General features: G+C 41.1%; 1 protein-coding gene across 2 annotated transcripts in view; it reads left to right on the top strand.

Annotated features, from left to right (window-relative positions):
• The first annotated feature begins 2,690 nt into the window (after nt 1–2,690).
• Nucleotides 2,691–14,822, top strand: part of LAMA4 (laminin, alpha 4) — a 132,589-nt gene continuing 120,457 nt past the window's right edge. Inside the window, exons 1-2 of one of the 2 annotated variants that reach the window (XM_012645091.1) lie at nt 2,691–2,962; nt 3,105–3,437. In XM_012645091.1, coding sequence (XP_012500545.1) covers nt 3,243–3,437 — 195 coding nt within the window. In that variant the 5' untranslated portion in view covers nt 2,691–2,962; nt 3,105–3,242. The remainder of the gene's footprint in view (nt 2,963–3,104; nt 3,438–14,822) is intronic. The other variant, XM_012645090.1, reaches the window with a different exon arrangement.

The raw sequence follows: 14,822 nt of genomic DNA, 5'->3' as shown, positions 1-14,822 counted from the left end.
TCCGAGAGGAGGGGCTCTGAGGAGGATCGGCAGGAAAAGAGGCCCCATCTCACCCTTTCTGTTCCTGCCACCTGAGGATCAGTCGGAGACCTCACCGTGGGGGTAGCTCAGCTCATATTTGCTTCTCTGACTGATCTCATCAGAAAATTGTTGTCACTAGTACACAGTCCCCACAACAATTCTCCGTCTAGTTATGTCAGGATTAGCACTTACAAATCCAAAATAGCATCTGACGTGACTTTCTATTTAAAGAAGGGCACATGGGATGTGTTAACAACACCCTCACTAGATCCTGGGATGCTAAGGACTGGCCCAACAGCCCAGTGCTGAAGGGCGTAGGCAGCTCTGATCCCTGATATTTATCTGCTGATAACCGCACTGGGGGACTCATGAGGGAATTCCAGAACCTTCTTTTGATAAAGCCTCCAAACCACCAGATCTGCTGCTGCCAGGACTAAAAATAGCTTGGTCTAGTTGGGAGAGCATTGGTCTGGGAGTTGGAAGGTGTGGGGCCCTCGTTCTGGACTGACTGGCTTAGTGTCCTTGGACGAGCCATTTGATTTCTTAGCTTCTCTGAATGTCTGCACTCTCCTTCTGTGCATTGGGGATGATGAAGCAGCACTCCTTGATCCCAGGGTAGGCAGGTGTCCCAAAAATGATCATGGCCATGAAAGCGCTTGGTGAACATTTGGCCCTAGTCCTAGGAGATGGAGACAGGGAAGGTCACAATAAGAAAGCTACACTGGAAACGCGCTCCTGTTGTACTTTAAGCAAGAATAAAATCCTCCTACGCTCAGGCCTTTGGTGGTCTGGGAGTGGCTCTTTGGTAAGCAGGTAATTCCCTCTGTTCTAGTACCTTCTAACTTGCTGAAAAATAGTCAGCCATGCTCTCTCCTGCCTACCTGTCCTATTACTCTCCGATCCACGACAGCCTCACTCATGGTTAATATTAATACAAGAAAGGGCCCAGTAGCAGCCAGAAATGTGAACAGCCGTTCTTTTCTAATGGGAGTTACCTAAGCCACGGGATAAATAAACGTGGCTAGTTTTCCTCTTTAAAAATAGTCATTCTGTTCTTCAAGACTTGAAAATATAGTACAGCAGGTCCACAAATAATGTCATTTTGTTCAACCTTGTTTTGTTATAACATTGATGAGGAAAAAAAAATGAATTCTGAAAGAACCAGTCAAACCAAACATATATTCTTAAGTTTTTTCACTTAATTTACTAGATTAACCAGTTTATGTGAAAGAAGATGACCATAATTTAGTTTTATGGTTCCTTGCACTACTATTTTTGTATCTTAAAATGAAAATAATACAAACACTTAGGAATCTATAAGAATTCTTTTTGCTGCTTCTAGCTTTGGCATTTTTGTATCATACTGTTTTATCCATTTAAAATCAATGACCTTAGCATCAGATTTACCTGGGCCGTAGGAGTACTTTTACCATTTACCCATTGCTAAATGTATATAACAAGACCTACTTCAGTCGATTATTGTGAAGACAAAATTCAATGAGACAATTTATGCAAATTTTTTGGCACATAGGAAGCACTTAAAATATGGGAGTGCCCCTCTCTCCTGCCTCTGAATTCATGGTCTTTATTTTGTCAGTTTCAGTGTGGTATAGATGTAAAGGAGAGCTTTGGAATCAGTGAGACCTAGCTCCAAACTTCAACTGGACTTTCTACTAGCTGCAAGACCTTGGACAAATATCCTAGTCTCTCTGAACCTCCCTTTCTTCTTCCATAAAAAGGAAATAATAGTCCCACTTTGCAGAAATGCTGTGAGGTTTGCAAATAATATATGCTAAATATATGGCACATGGTAGGTGTGAAATAAACAGTGTTTTATTTATCCTTAGATAAAATGGCTTTTGTTCTGTGAAACAGGGCTAATGATGGGTTTTATGCAAATGCTTCATTGCATGATTATCTGTGATTTCAAACACCTAGAAATTTACCTGGGTGTCATTTTAGGGTTGTGTCATCTGATCATTTTTAAGCCGCATTTGGGGCTTGCGGGAATGTTTAGAGTTCTGTTATGAAGCCAGTGTAAACAAAGGTACCTGTCAGCTGCAGAGGCCATTCTCCCATCCACAGGAGCACCCCTGGTATAACTGTAGCCCAACTTCACCCTGAAGTCTTGGAAAGGTTACATAACTCAGACAGATGTAGTAGGCATGAGATTGCCAGCCAAGAGGAAGAGGTCAGGGCTGTGGGCAATATATTTGACAGGCTCATACACTGCAAGCCTTGTTCCGGGTCCCTTACAAAGCACCTCTTTAGGATGAAAACAAGACGTTCTTTGTAAATAAAAGTTCATGCATTTGAGTAATGAAGTCATTTTCCAATGCTGCAGTGAAAGATATTCTTCTCCCAAGCCCTCTGGGTGAGAACTGTTGGGAGGAAGAGGGGTGGCCTGCAAATCTCAAGAGAAGATATCTGCACAAAGAGTGCAATGGCCCATCTCTAGAAAATGAGAAGCCTAGCTCGAGCAAGTGGGCACCCTGCCCCTCTGCCTTTTGATATCTCTACCTCTGGCTCTTGCCCTGGAATCCCTTTTCCACCCACTTTCCGGCAAACTTGTGGGGCCACAGAAAAGATCTATATAAATATAGATAAGACATCCGGCACCTTGGCTAAATAAACAAGAGCTGTGAGGAAGCAATCACAAAAGCTGAATATTCATCTGGAGCCCTTGGAGAGACTCCAAACCGAGAGGGAGGGGAGGCCGCAAGGAAAGGCCCGACCTCAGTGTCTGAAAAGCCAACTTGGAGGGGGAGGGCCTGGACGTGGAAGGTAAAAAGGGAGTGGTGAGAATGAGTGTGGGGAAAAAAGCCAGAACAGTGCCGTCCTCAGTCCTGACGCCGGGGAGGGGAGCAGAGCGGAGGTGGCCGGCCCGCGGGGCTCTGCAACCCGAGTTCCTTTGATGCTCGGCTTTAAGCTCCATCTATCTGTAGGTTCTTGGGCCAGAGCCTCTGGGGGAAGAGAGACGAAGTGAGAGAGCGAGAGGGAGGGAAGGCAAAGGAAGAGAAAGAAGGAAAGAGGGAGAGACTGGGACTCTCCCTTACTCTCCCACTCTCCCTTTCTTTACTAAGTTGCTGGTTGGGCTGCCACACTTGGATACTGCAGACAGAGAGAAGGTGAAATAAGCGAGGCCCCGCCGCGCCGCGCGGGGGACCCACGACGACCGACAGTTGCGAGCCCGGAAGAGCGCTGTTGACGTCCGCGGAGAGATGGCTTTGAGCTCAGCCTGGCGCTCCGTCCTGCCTCTGTGGCTCCTCTGGGGCGCTGCCTGCTCCCGCGCGGCGTCCGGGGACGACAACGCTTTTCCTTTTGACATCGAAGGGAGCTCAGCGGTTGGCAGGCAAGACACGCCTGAGACGAGCGAGCCCCGCGTGGCCCCGGGACGCGTGCCGCCGGCTGCCCAGGTACCGTGCCCCCGCCACCGCCGCCCTGCCGGGCACCTGCGCCCGGGGCGTGCCCCGCTCTTCCCTCTCCCGCCTCTTTCCCTCCCCGCTGCCTTGAGAGTTTCACCTGGGCTAGATCAGTTCAGAGACTTGAAATAAAGTTTCTTACTTTGTAACTTGGATTTGGATGTTGAGAGTTGGAAGTTGAGGCTTTGGAGCACGTGTGTTCAAACTGGCAGAAGCGAATGTGTCAGTGCTCTGAGTAGGTCTGCTAGACTCTCACCTGGGACTGCAGCAGCACTTCAGTGACCTTCTGCCACTTGTGTGTCCCAGTAATCGTTCTGTCAAACCACAGCACTTAATGTGTGTGCCCCGTCACTGGCTTCCTGCTCCTCTGTGCCGTTAGGACAGTGGGAACAATATTGCAGGACCTAACCTTTTGTCTCAGATGAAACTGCAGCAGAGCAAGGTGAGGGAGTGAGTGAGGGTGATTGGACGTGAAAGAAGCTGTTAGGAAACTACAGAGCAGATACTCTAAATAGAAATGAGCCGTTATATTCCAGAAGCAAGAAGTTCCTATTGAAATCAAGCCCTGTCCCCAAAGTAAAGATGATCAGGATATGCTATTGATAATATGTCTATTAATAATCAAAGAGCTACTGTTTGAATGTCTTACAATAGCTTTTAAGTTGAAATCATAACCAAAATGTAGAAATGTAGTGGAGGATGAATCCAGTATAAATGATTTAAGAGTCCCCTGAGCAGAGACAGACAACGGCATGTCCAATGCATAAGAGATACTAAGTAGGAGGAAAATGAAGTCACCAAAGTTAATGAGAAAGGAAAGAGCAATTGACCTAATCAGACACACACACACACACACACACACACACACAGACACACACACACACACACACACCCTATAGCTATGGGTACAGCAACCATAACAACTAAAACATCAACTAAAACAGTTCTATGGATTGACACCGTTTCTAACACCACTGAAGTCTGAATTAGTGCTATTAATTCTATTAATTGTTAGTATAACTGCAGTTATTAATTATCAGTAATTAAAAATAAGATGCATGAAGATAGTCCTTCTTCAGAGTGAGACCTACCCACACTCTAAAAAAAGGGGGAGGAAGAGGAGGGCCAGAGAATACCAAGCCCTCATTATGTGTAAAATGTAGCCTCCGTGAGCGAAGAGGGAGCATGGCTTCTGGTCAACCTCATGCTCAGAGACTGGGGGAGAAGCCAGACCAGGGGAGACTCCATGCAATGGGAAGGCACCGCTTCTCTGCAGGCTTGGAATTAACCCCAGGGAAGCATTATCTTCACCTGTTGCTTTGAGCATGGAAAGTCCCTGAATGAAACGCCTGACTTAACAGTAAGATTGACAGATAAAATACAGGATGCTCAATTAAATTTGAATTTCAGATAAATACTGAATAAATTTTTATCATGTCCCAAATATTGCATAGGATATATCTACACATCCTATGTATAAATACAAAATTTTTCTTCCTTCATTTGAAACTGAGATTGATCTGGGCATCCTGTATTTTTATCTGTTAAATCTGAAGAGACAAGCACATACAACTGGTTTTTTGTAATTTTCATCCCCAAAAATATTTAAAAATAATTATTTGTGTTTTAGGGGACCTTAAAATTAATCTTGAGACCCTGAGCAATTTCTTATATACTCATACACTCAGTGAAATAATAGGAAGGTGGCACAGCAAAGTGTTTTAGATTGCAGGCTTTTAGTCTGATGATCCCAAGTTTAAATTTCAAGCTCCTGACCTTGAGCAAATTACAGACGCCAAAACTGCAGATAAAGAAATTTGGGTTTAGAAAAGTTATTGATGTTCTTCATACCTCTTACAGTTATTGTGATGAAATTAGATAAAAAAGTGTTTAGCATGGTGCCTGACATAGTATAAATGCTTTATATATGCTAAGAGTTGTTATTGTTATTATTAAAATATGTAGATGATTAGATTAAAAGAAACCTTTATTTGGAAATATTTCTCAGAACCTTATTTTTATGGTATTATTTTATTTAATATTGTTATCTCTCTATTTGTGTATATCTTTCCAATCAGAAAAAAATGTATAGTGAGTTAAATTTGTGATACTGTCAGAGACTAATAGTTTCAGAATACCAGTAGAAGCCTTTGGTTTTGGGAAACAGAAAGAAGATACTAGTCATTCCAGGAAGGTCAAAGTATATGGTGCAGAAAGGGTGGGATTGAGGTAATTATGTTCCCACTGCATAGTTTCACATAATGCCTCCAGTTAGCCTGCGGTCCCATGGCAATCTCCACTCCCCACCATCGGGTTTCCCATGCTCTTTATAGCCCGTAAGCAGACCTTAAACCAAATACATTCCGGAGATTTAATAACATGGTACAAACACTTTACTGGATTGGTTCAGAAGAATGTATTTATGTGTATATAGCGAGAAAGAGAACACAGACACATTATTCGTGGGAGAGGTTCAGTAAGTGGATGGGAGGATATTCTAAAAATACATTCACTTTATTTGCATTGGATTTATATGAATGGTTATTCTGCAATTCTCCTTCAAAGGAAAGGAAGAGAAACACTAAGGCAAGCATGGAGCAGTGGGAGGTGCTTGGCTGAAGGCCTTCCTGAGGTTCTCCCAAGTTCCCTCATAGTTCTCCTCCGAGAATTAGGGGAGGCAAGGGCTCTGCAGGCAGGGCAAAATGGGAGGCAGTGGAGGGAGCATCGATGCTATTACTGGCTTTGATGGATAGATGAGAAAATAAGGAAAATAATTGACTATATTGACGAAAGTCTCCTCAGAGGGGCAAACAGGAATTTATTTCCTAGTAACCTGACTGAGTTCTGTTGTTGTTGTCACTATTGTGTCAACTTCCTTCCAAGAAAATCAGTGCCCCATGGGCCACATGTGTACACTGTGCTGGACAAACCTGCTTGCTACAAAGAAGCACCGGGAGTTAGATTAACTCTGAGGGACCTTTCCTCTCGACTCTTCATTGTGGATATGTGATCCCGTGCCCCAGCACATCGTTAGGGCATTGCACAAAATTGTGCAATGTTTATTAAAAGACATTTTAGATTTCTTTCACTATCTGCTTTCCTTTTTCTTATCTTGGTCACTTACTTTGAGAAAGGTCCCATGGGACCACACTAAGATCTCCAGTCACTAGCCTGGGCCATCCCTCTGTACTGCCATTCCAGTAATTTGGTTACTTGAATGCAGTCATTATATCATTTGCTTAATTATTCATTCAACAAGCAAGTTTGGAGCCTTACCATGTACTAAGCAACAAAATAGGCACCAGGAGGGATAGAAAGAAGGTAAAGTCTCATCCTTATCCTCAGGGGTAAGCAATTGAAGAGAGAAAGAACATACAGAGCCACTACATAAAGCAAAATGAATTAATGTTCTGCAAAAGTGACTACAAGCTAAGTGCCACAGAAGTAACATGTAAAAAGTATTACTCCTATGCTAGACCAGTAGAGTGCAATAACCTACTTGCCAAACACCAAAGAAGGTTTTAAAAAACTGATTACAGAAGGACTACAGTATAGTAGTGGTAGTAATAGTGATAATAGTATGGCTTATAGCTGACACTCAGAGTATTTACCACTGTCAGACACTGATATAAACACTTTCCATGAGTTATTTCCTTTAACCTTCATGATAAATCAGTGGGACAGGTATAATTATTATTTCATTTTATAAACATGGAGACTGAGGCACAGAGTGTTTGCCCAGCCCCCCAGCCTGGCAAGTGGCACAGCAAAGAAGGAGTTTATATAAGCAGTTCAGCTGTGCAGGAATATCTAGGAAGAGGTGATTAGGTAAATAGAAGTATAGGTAGGTATAATTTTAATCAAAGTTTTGGGAATTTCCTAAAATGAAGAAATATAAAATGCTATTTAAAGACCATTTAGGCAGTGCTTGTTAGATGAGTAGCAGAAGTTGCAAAGAATTGAGATAACTTCCCTTCCCTGCCTAGTCTAATAACTGCTTTCTAAAATGCTCATGAAAGGAATAAAAAAAAAAAAAAAACGAATACCTGTTGTCTTCTACTATGTCCTATGAACCTACATGTGTTACCTTATTTAATACCCAATAGTGAAAATTATACCCATTTTACAGATGAGTAAATTGATGTTTAGAGATGGTAAGTACCTTACCCAAATTTTCAAATTCCATTCTCTTTTCCCAGTATACCAGTGAGTCTCCCTGATAGAGAGCTCTTTTTTTTTTAACTATAGGGTCTTCTTGTATCCTATTTCCCTTTATAATCATATTCTAGTATGTGTCCTCCACATTATGCTACAGTCTATATTAAAAGCTCTTGATTTAGATTAATAGGTAGGGAATTCAAAACAGCAACATAAGGAATACCTGGTCTATCTTACAGAATTTATTACAAAATTGCTAGAAAATAAAGAATCCATCCCCTATAGTTCCAGAGTTCTCTCATTTAACCAGAAGATTTTTCTTTCAATGTGATAAAATATATATGACATAAAATTTTACCATTCGAACCATTTTTAAGTATAAAGTTCAGTGGCATTAGGTGCACTCACATTGTTATAGAACCATCACCACCATCCATCTCCAGAACTTTTTCATCTTCCCAAACTGAAACCCATCAAACAATAACTCCCTATTAACCCCTCCCCCCAGCCCCTGCTAGAACCACCATTCTACTTTCTGTCTCTATGAATTTAACTACTCTACTCACAGAAGTGGAACCATACAATACTTATCCTTTCGTGCCTGGCTCATTTCACTTAGCAGAATTATCTTCAAGGTTCACCCATGTTGTAGTACGTGTCAGAATTTCATTTCTTTTTAAGACTAATATTCTGTTTATAAACACACCACATTTTATCCATTCCTCTGTCGTGGACATTTGTGTTGTTTCTACCTTTTGGCTATTGTGAATAACGCTGCTGTGAATACTGATGTCCAAGCCTCTGTGTGAGTCCCTGCTTTCAGTTCTTTTGAGTATGTACCCAGAAGTGGGATTGCTCAATCATATGATACAGAGAAAGTCCTAAAACTCAAATTTGTACAGGGGCCAGGTCAAAAACAATTGTGTGAATCCAGCTCAGTGAAAGTGGGACCACAAATAACAGGAGAGGAATGGATGCCTCTTCCAGAGGGGCAGCCACCTCTTGGCGTTGCCAGGTCTTCTCGTTTTGGTTGTTTTTCATTTCATTTTTTTTTTTCCCCCAAGAGAAGACAGAATCTGGATTCATAAGTGAAATTGCTGACTCAAATTTTTTAATGCCATGTAGGCTAAGTGCATCTGAGGGCCAGATTCAGCCCGAGGGCTGTTTAGTTGCAGTCTCTGCCTTACAGTATTTAAAATTCACCTTTGATCACAGGCAGAACGTGGGCTTACAACCAGACAGATGTGGTGTGAGTCCGGCTCTACGACTTTCCAGCCAGTTGACTTTGGACAAATTATACAGATCATCTTTTAGAGGCTCAGTTCCTCTGATTGCAAAATGAATTTAAATATATTTGCCTTGCATGATTGTTGTGAAATTTAAATGAAGCGATATATATAAACTGCCTAACACAAAGTTTGCTGTCGCTCCCCTCATGCTGTCCCTCCTTCTGCCACTATCTGTTTCTGTCTATCTGCGGGTAAAGCTTTATCGTATCTTGTTAAAGTGTTTTGTTATCTAAACCTTTACTTAATCTGCAAATTTGATTATTTTCAACTTTTGTTTACAAATTTGTTTGTTACCCAACACTGGAGAAGAAGAAGGCTGCAGTTTAGTTTTTATAATCATGGTGTCTTTACTAGTTCTTTAAACAGTCTTTCCTCAGCAATAGGGATGATCTGAGCAGTTGAGAGAAATGAATGGGTTTTTCTAAATCCCTAGGAAAGCTAAACAAAAAAACCAACATCTTTGATATGATATGACAAGAACAGTAACCTATTTTTTTCTTCATAATTAAATTCTCAAATCTGACTTGTCACAGTTTCTTGAATAAAAATGCCAAAAAGCAATCCCCTACTTTAGAGTTTTTTCTGGCTCATAGTAACCGTACAAATTACATATACATGTAATTAAATGTAATGATGGCCAGACATAATTTTGAGACCTTTGATTGGCTAGAAACTATTAAAAATCAGATTGCCAGTACATGCTTTGAGTCTCAAAACTTAGCATTTCCAAACAATCTTTTATTTTCTAAAATAAGTAAGTCTGTTAGTTCATTGAGATAGAGTGACCATATAGAAGAATATTTAAATATCTACTCATATTTGCAAAAGAGTAGCATTCTTTTTCCAACTGTTTTCCTCTTTTGCTCCTGGTGTGGTAAAGTTAAATTCTGGGAAATGGTTTACTAAAGGGCAGTTTAACCACAGATGTTTGTAATTCCAACTTAAGTTTCCCATCAAAGTCTTAATGAAATTCAGCTGCCAGCAGTTCGGCTCTGAATCTGAGTCTTTTTATCATGAGAACTTGGGGGAAACAACATTCCGAGGCTGAATGGTAGTGGGAAAATTTCCATATGCAAGCCCAAATCCTGTGCATAAAGAAAAAAATACATGAAAAAAACAAATTCTGTTAAAAGCCGGAGGAGAAATGGGTGGATATAATTTGAGTAATATGCAAAATGACCTTTTCACTCACAGGACTTAGTTTTTATGTTGTGTTTTGATGTAGGCTAGAGAACTATGTTTACCTAAATGGAATGAAGTATATACATTTTTGGCTTCATGAGAACTGGTGAGTTGGAGAAATCCCACAACATTAACAACTGCATTAGCACAAGTCTTTTACGGACTAGACCAGTAATCCATGATGTACACTCCAACTAAAAGGACCCCTGAGCATGGTACAGACTTTGTGTATTAACATTTATTTTGAAATTATGCCTTCCATTAGCTGGAGTGGCATGATTGCTTTAAAGGAAATCACGGACTCTAGGGGTCAAAGATATCTTCATTAAACCTTGTTTCGTGGACATGACCATTACATGGAACACTGTTGTCTGTGTAAGAAGTGAATTGCAACATGGCATACTGAACTGTAGAGCCCAGTGTCCATCCAAAGGAATGCATAATACCAGGAGAAGGCAAAAAAAATGTCTGCTGAGCCTAAGGCCCTGGGAAGCTAGGCCTGTAGAACCCTCTAGAATCATAGCAGAGAACCCTAGCACAAATTTAAAGTCTCAGGTTTAAAATCTTGGCAAGCCTTTTCTTCCCCAGTGGAGTTAGTTAGTCCAGGGTGCCTTTCAAGCTTCATGTCCACATGTGTATGTTTTCCTTTGATGAATAGTGACACAATTTGACAAATTAAATGTGCCCAAGCATTACCTCTTTTCGTGCTGATCTGTGGTGATTCTTGCCAATCCCCAGGTCACAGGTGAGATGCTAGATGCCTGCTATTTGGAGATTAAATAGTCTGTCTGGAGATGGGCTGCTGTTTCATTGTAGTTCATAAATAATCGCCTCATTCTATATCATTCCCTTGAAATTGTTGTCTGTCATTGTTAGTGCCAAGAAACACTCTGAAATTCCATTCATAAGAGACAAGCCCCAAAGCCTCTACTGCAGCACAGAATTCGGCATAAAGGAGACCTGTTTGAATGCAGTCAGTGGGTGGTTATTATTGGATGCATAACTCTATTATACTTTGCAGTATGAACCGTAAAATCAAAGGAATCATAGATGTGAGATCTAGAAAGGAAATTTAGAGATTTATCCCTCTCATTTTGTAGGTGAGGAACCTAAATTGGGGAGAGAAGGGAGGATGCAAAGCTTATTAGCAGCAGCATAAGGAACTATGTCTTCTGACTTTTAGCCTTATGTTCTTTTCAATTGCTTCCATGGGCTTAACCATCCTTACTTTTTTTTTATTTTTTTTTTTAATTTCAGAATATTACAGGGGTACAAACATTTTGGTTACATGAGTTGCTTTTGTACAGTTTGAGTCAAAGTTATAAGTAAGTGTGCCATGAGTGGATTAAAAGAGTATAGTATATGTCTACCATCCTTAGCTTTAGAGCTAGAGATTACTCCATGAACATATCTAGATATCTTTTAGAGGAAAATTGTTTACTTCTACTACATTATTACTCAGTTACTTTTATTATTTCTATTTGTCCTTAAGTTGAATTATCAGTAGGAGATTCTCCTGGAATTGAGTAGAGCTGTGAGTGTGTAACTGACTATTCTGGTTTTTGGCTCCATCACTATCAACCAGATCATTCTGTCCAGGTAAAGGAACCTGGTCAATCCCTTCACCTCCAGAGCCTCAGTTTCTTCAGCTAAAAGAATTAAAAATGGTTATTTCTAGGAACAAAATTCTTTAATTTTCTAATAAATAGATTAAAATGTAGGCCATTTAAAGGAAATGTGGCTTAAGGCACTGAATCACACAGTCATAGCTATTGTCCTAGTTAGAACCCCCAGACTTAAGAGTCCAGAGCCCAAGGGTCCTGACCTGGTGGGGGGTGGGGGCAGATATTTTAATGGAGTACATGTCCCTGTTCCTAACAACTCCAGATATGGATCTAGGGATGACCTGAAGGACAGGGTACCAACCCAGCCATAGACTTGAGCTTCTCCAAGGTGACACAACAAGGAGGCCTTCCAGACAGCATTAACAACATGCACCTGAGTGTGTCCCAAGTGTGTCTTGGTGTGGTCAATAAATGTCAAGGGTCTTCCACGCCAGGGTTCCTGGGGGCTGCCACTTACTCCATCCATACCCTTCAGAATGAGCCTAAACATGAAGCTCCATTACAGAGAGACAGCAAGGTATGCAATGGAAGAGAACAGGGGCTGGAGAACTACTGAGCAGACACTCATGTCAACACGTACCATTAAGTGCCAAGTGGCAGAGGGTCCAGAGAGGAGAATGTGTTTTCACTCAGTGGGAAAGGAAGAAAAAGCCAGTGCAGATTATTAATTCATTGTAACAATCCACTGAAATCACATTACATTATATACCACACAGCTGTCCATTGAGTTTTAATGGTAAAGTAAAGAAGAAGTCTGCTCTAGATTGGGCAGAACATGACATTTGGAAGCAAATATGTTCAAGAAACTTTCTGGAAGTCAGAATTGTTGGTGTGTGAGGGAATCTGCCCTGGTGTATGAATGCCCTGATGGTTGCTGGCTATGGGGATGAGAGGTCTAAAACATTGCTGCTCAAAGTGTGGTCCAAAGATGGCATCATTGGTGTCACCCAGGCCTGTGTCAAAGCTGCAGAATCTTAAGGCCCACCCCAGAATCGGAATCTCCATTTTTCTATACCCCCAGGTTGTTCACATGCACATCAAAATAGGAGAAATGCTGGGCTCTAAAGCGCAGTGGGGCTTGAATCTGGAATGGATTTAGGGAAATTGTGAATGTAGAAAAGCGAAACTTTGTTGACATAATTATAGGGGAGGAGGGAAACCAAAAAAACAAACCCAAATAGTCATTGAGTGAGGCTAGTGGGGGGCTCACAGGCTCACCCATGTACTAGACCCTATCCCCAAAAAGGCATACTTTAGAATAAAAAAAAATAAGCCTCAAAGCAAACTGCTGCTTCTAGGCATTCTGGAGGGGCTGAGAAGGTAAAGTCACTTCCCGAAGCCATGGCCCATACATAGCGGATGCTCAGAAAGTATTTTTTGAGGAAAGGCATGAAATGGTGTGGAAGGTTTTCTACTCCCATCTAACCCTTCTCAGCAGCCATAGCCCAGATAACAAAACACTGGAGACTCTATGTCCTTCAGGGAAGGGGAGGGGAGGCAGCGGAAGAATTTACTTGTGGAATCTGCTCGAAAATAGGGTGTTGCTCACACTTTTCAGGAAATAGTGAGATTGCAATGTTTTTCTTGGTTAACAAGAGAATCATTCCAATTCCGGCTGTCTCTCCAGGGAATGAGGAGTGTAGTCCGTGTCCTAGACTAAAAAGGTAATGTTAAGAGAGAGGGAAGATCTAGTTCCTCCAGATAAAAATCGCCAAGGCTATTCCTTAAGCTGGTCCTTTTCTAGAGGGATTGAGATCTGCAGGAAAGTGCTTTTGAGTCAGAATCTGTGTCCCTTTTGTATCAGAGCAGCATCCCCATGCTCCCAGCAGACTCCAGATGCCCTGGATGCAGCCTCAGCCCTGAGACACTTCTATTTTATAACAGCCTTAAAGGACAGCTGTGCTTGAACCCATTCAAGACAGCTAACTGGCTGATTTCTAAGATCCTTTACCTGTAATTACTAAGCACTGGATTAGCATTTGCTGTGTCCTAGGTAGGTACTGTTCTAAGCACTTATGTGTATTATTAATTCATTTCTTCCTCATAACAACCCTATGAGGAAGACATTAATATAACCCCATTTTACAGATGAGGAAACTGAGTCATTTAGCAGTTGAGTAACTTACTCAAGGTCATAGCTAGGAAAGCTAGCTCCAAGCTCTTAACCTTTGCATTGTAATGACTCTCTAACATCTGTTTCTAAATCTCAGAGTGCCTTAGCAATATCTCAGCTAACACAGGTCTCCCATATTATCTAGAAATACCACAGTGGTCCTAGCAGCTGACAAGTAACTGACAAGTCTATAAAGAACATTTAAATTCGTGGTATGTTTAGGCTTTGACTTTTTTTCAAGTTAGAGTGTTATAGAGAAAACTAACTCTATCATCTCAGTAACAATGGGAAGTTCTTTCCATAAATGTGAGAGGAATGAAAGTTGACATAATTTCTGAATGTGTGTATATTTATGTGTCTCCAGTTATGCTGAGAATTAGTTTTTAGTAGAGTCCTGGGTCTACTTTGTGACTCTATAATTTAAAAGAGCTTAAAAATGATAAGGAATGAGCTTGACCTATAGTAAAAACAGGATCTCAGGAGAAATGATTACACAAAATATGTCAATCACAGGAAAACTGAGTCAAGGTTTAGAAACAGTTTACCTTTCAAAATTTTTCTTTACAAATGACAATAGGAAAAGGAAAGGAAGTTAACAGCAGAAAGGATTCAAGTCAGACCTACAAGAAACATAGGTTATTAACTCCTTTTCTAAATTTTCAAGCACTATATAAAACAATTTGTCAGAAATAAGAGTTATTCATTCAGCACACAAGGAATAAGAGCCTAATGCTGAAAGGCCCCTTCAAGGCACCAATGATCCGATCTGGAACAGACCCAGGCAGTCTTCTGCCCTTCTAGACTAGGAGGAAGGCCATGGAGTAGGGACTTGTGAAGTTCATTGTAACTGGAAAGGAGAAATGTATTGGAGTAGTCGTCCCCCAAGTTTTCATGCCCAAGGATCTCTTTAGTATTTCTCCTCCTTCTCTAACCTCATGTTTTGAAATATTTTGTCTTCCGTATTAGTCTGCCGGGGCTACCATAACAAAATATTCTCGAATGGATGGCTTAA

Source organism: Propithecus coquereli, unplaced genomic scaffold (genome assembly GCF_000956105.1).
Source record: "Propithecus coquereli isolate 6110/MARCELLA unplaced genomic scaffold, Pcoq_1.0 Scaffold225, whole genome shotgun sequence".
NCBI lineage: Eukaryota > Metazoa > Chordata > Mammalia > Primates > Indriidae > Propithecus > Propithecus coquereli.
Note: the sequence above shows the minus strand (reverse complement) of the source record. Positions and strands in the feature narration are given on the sequence as shown.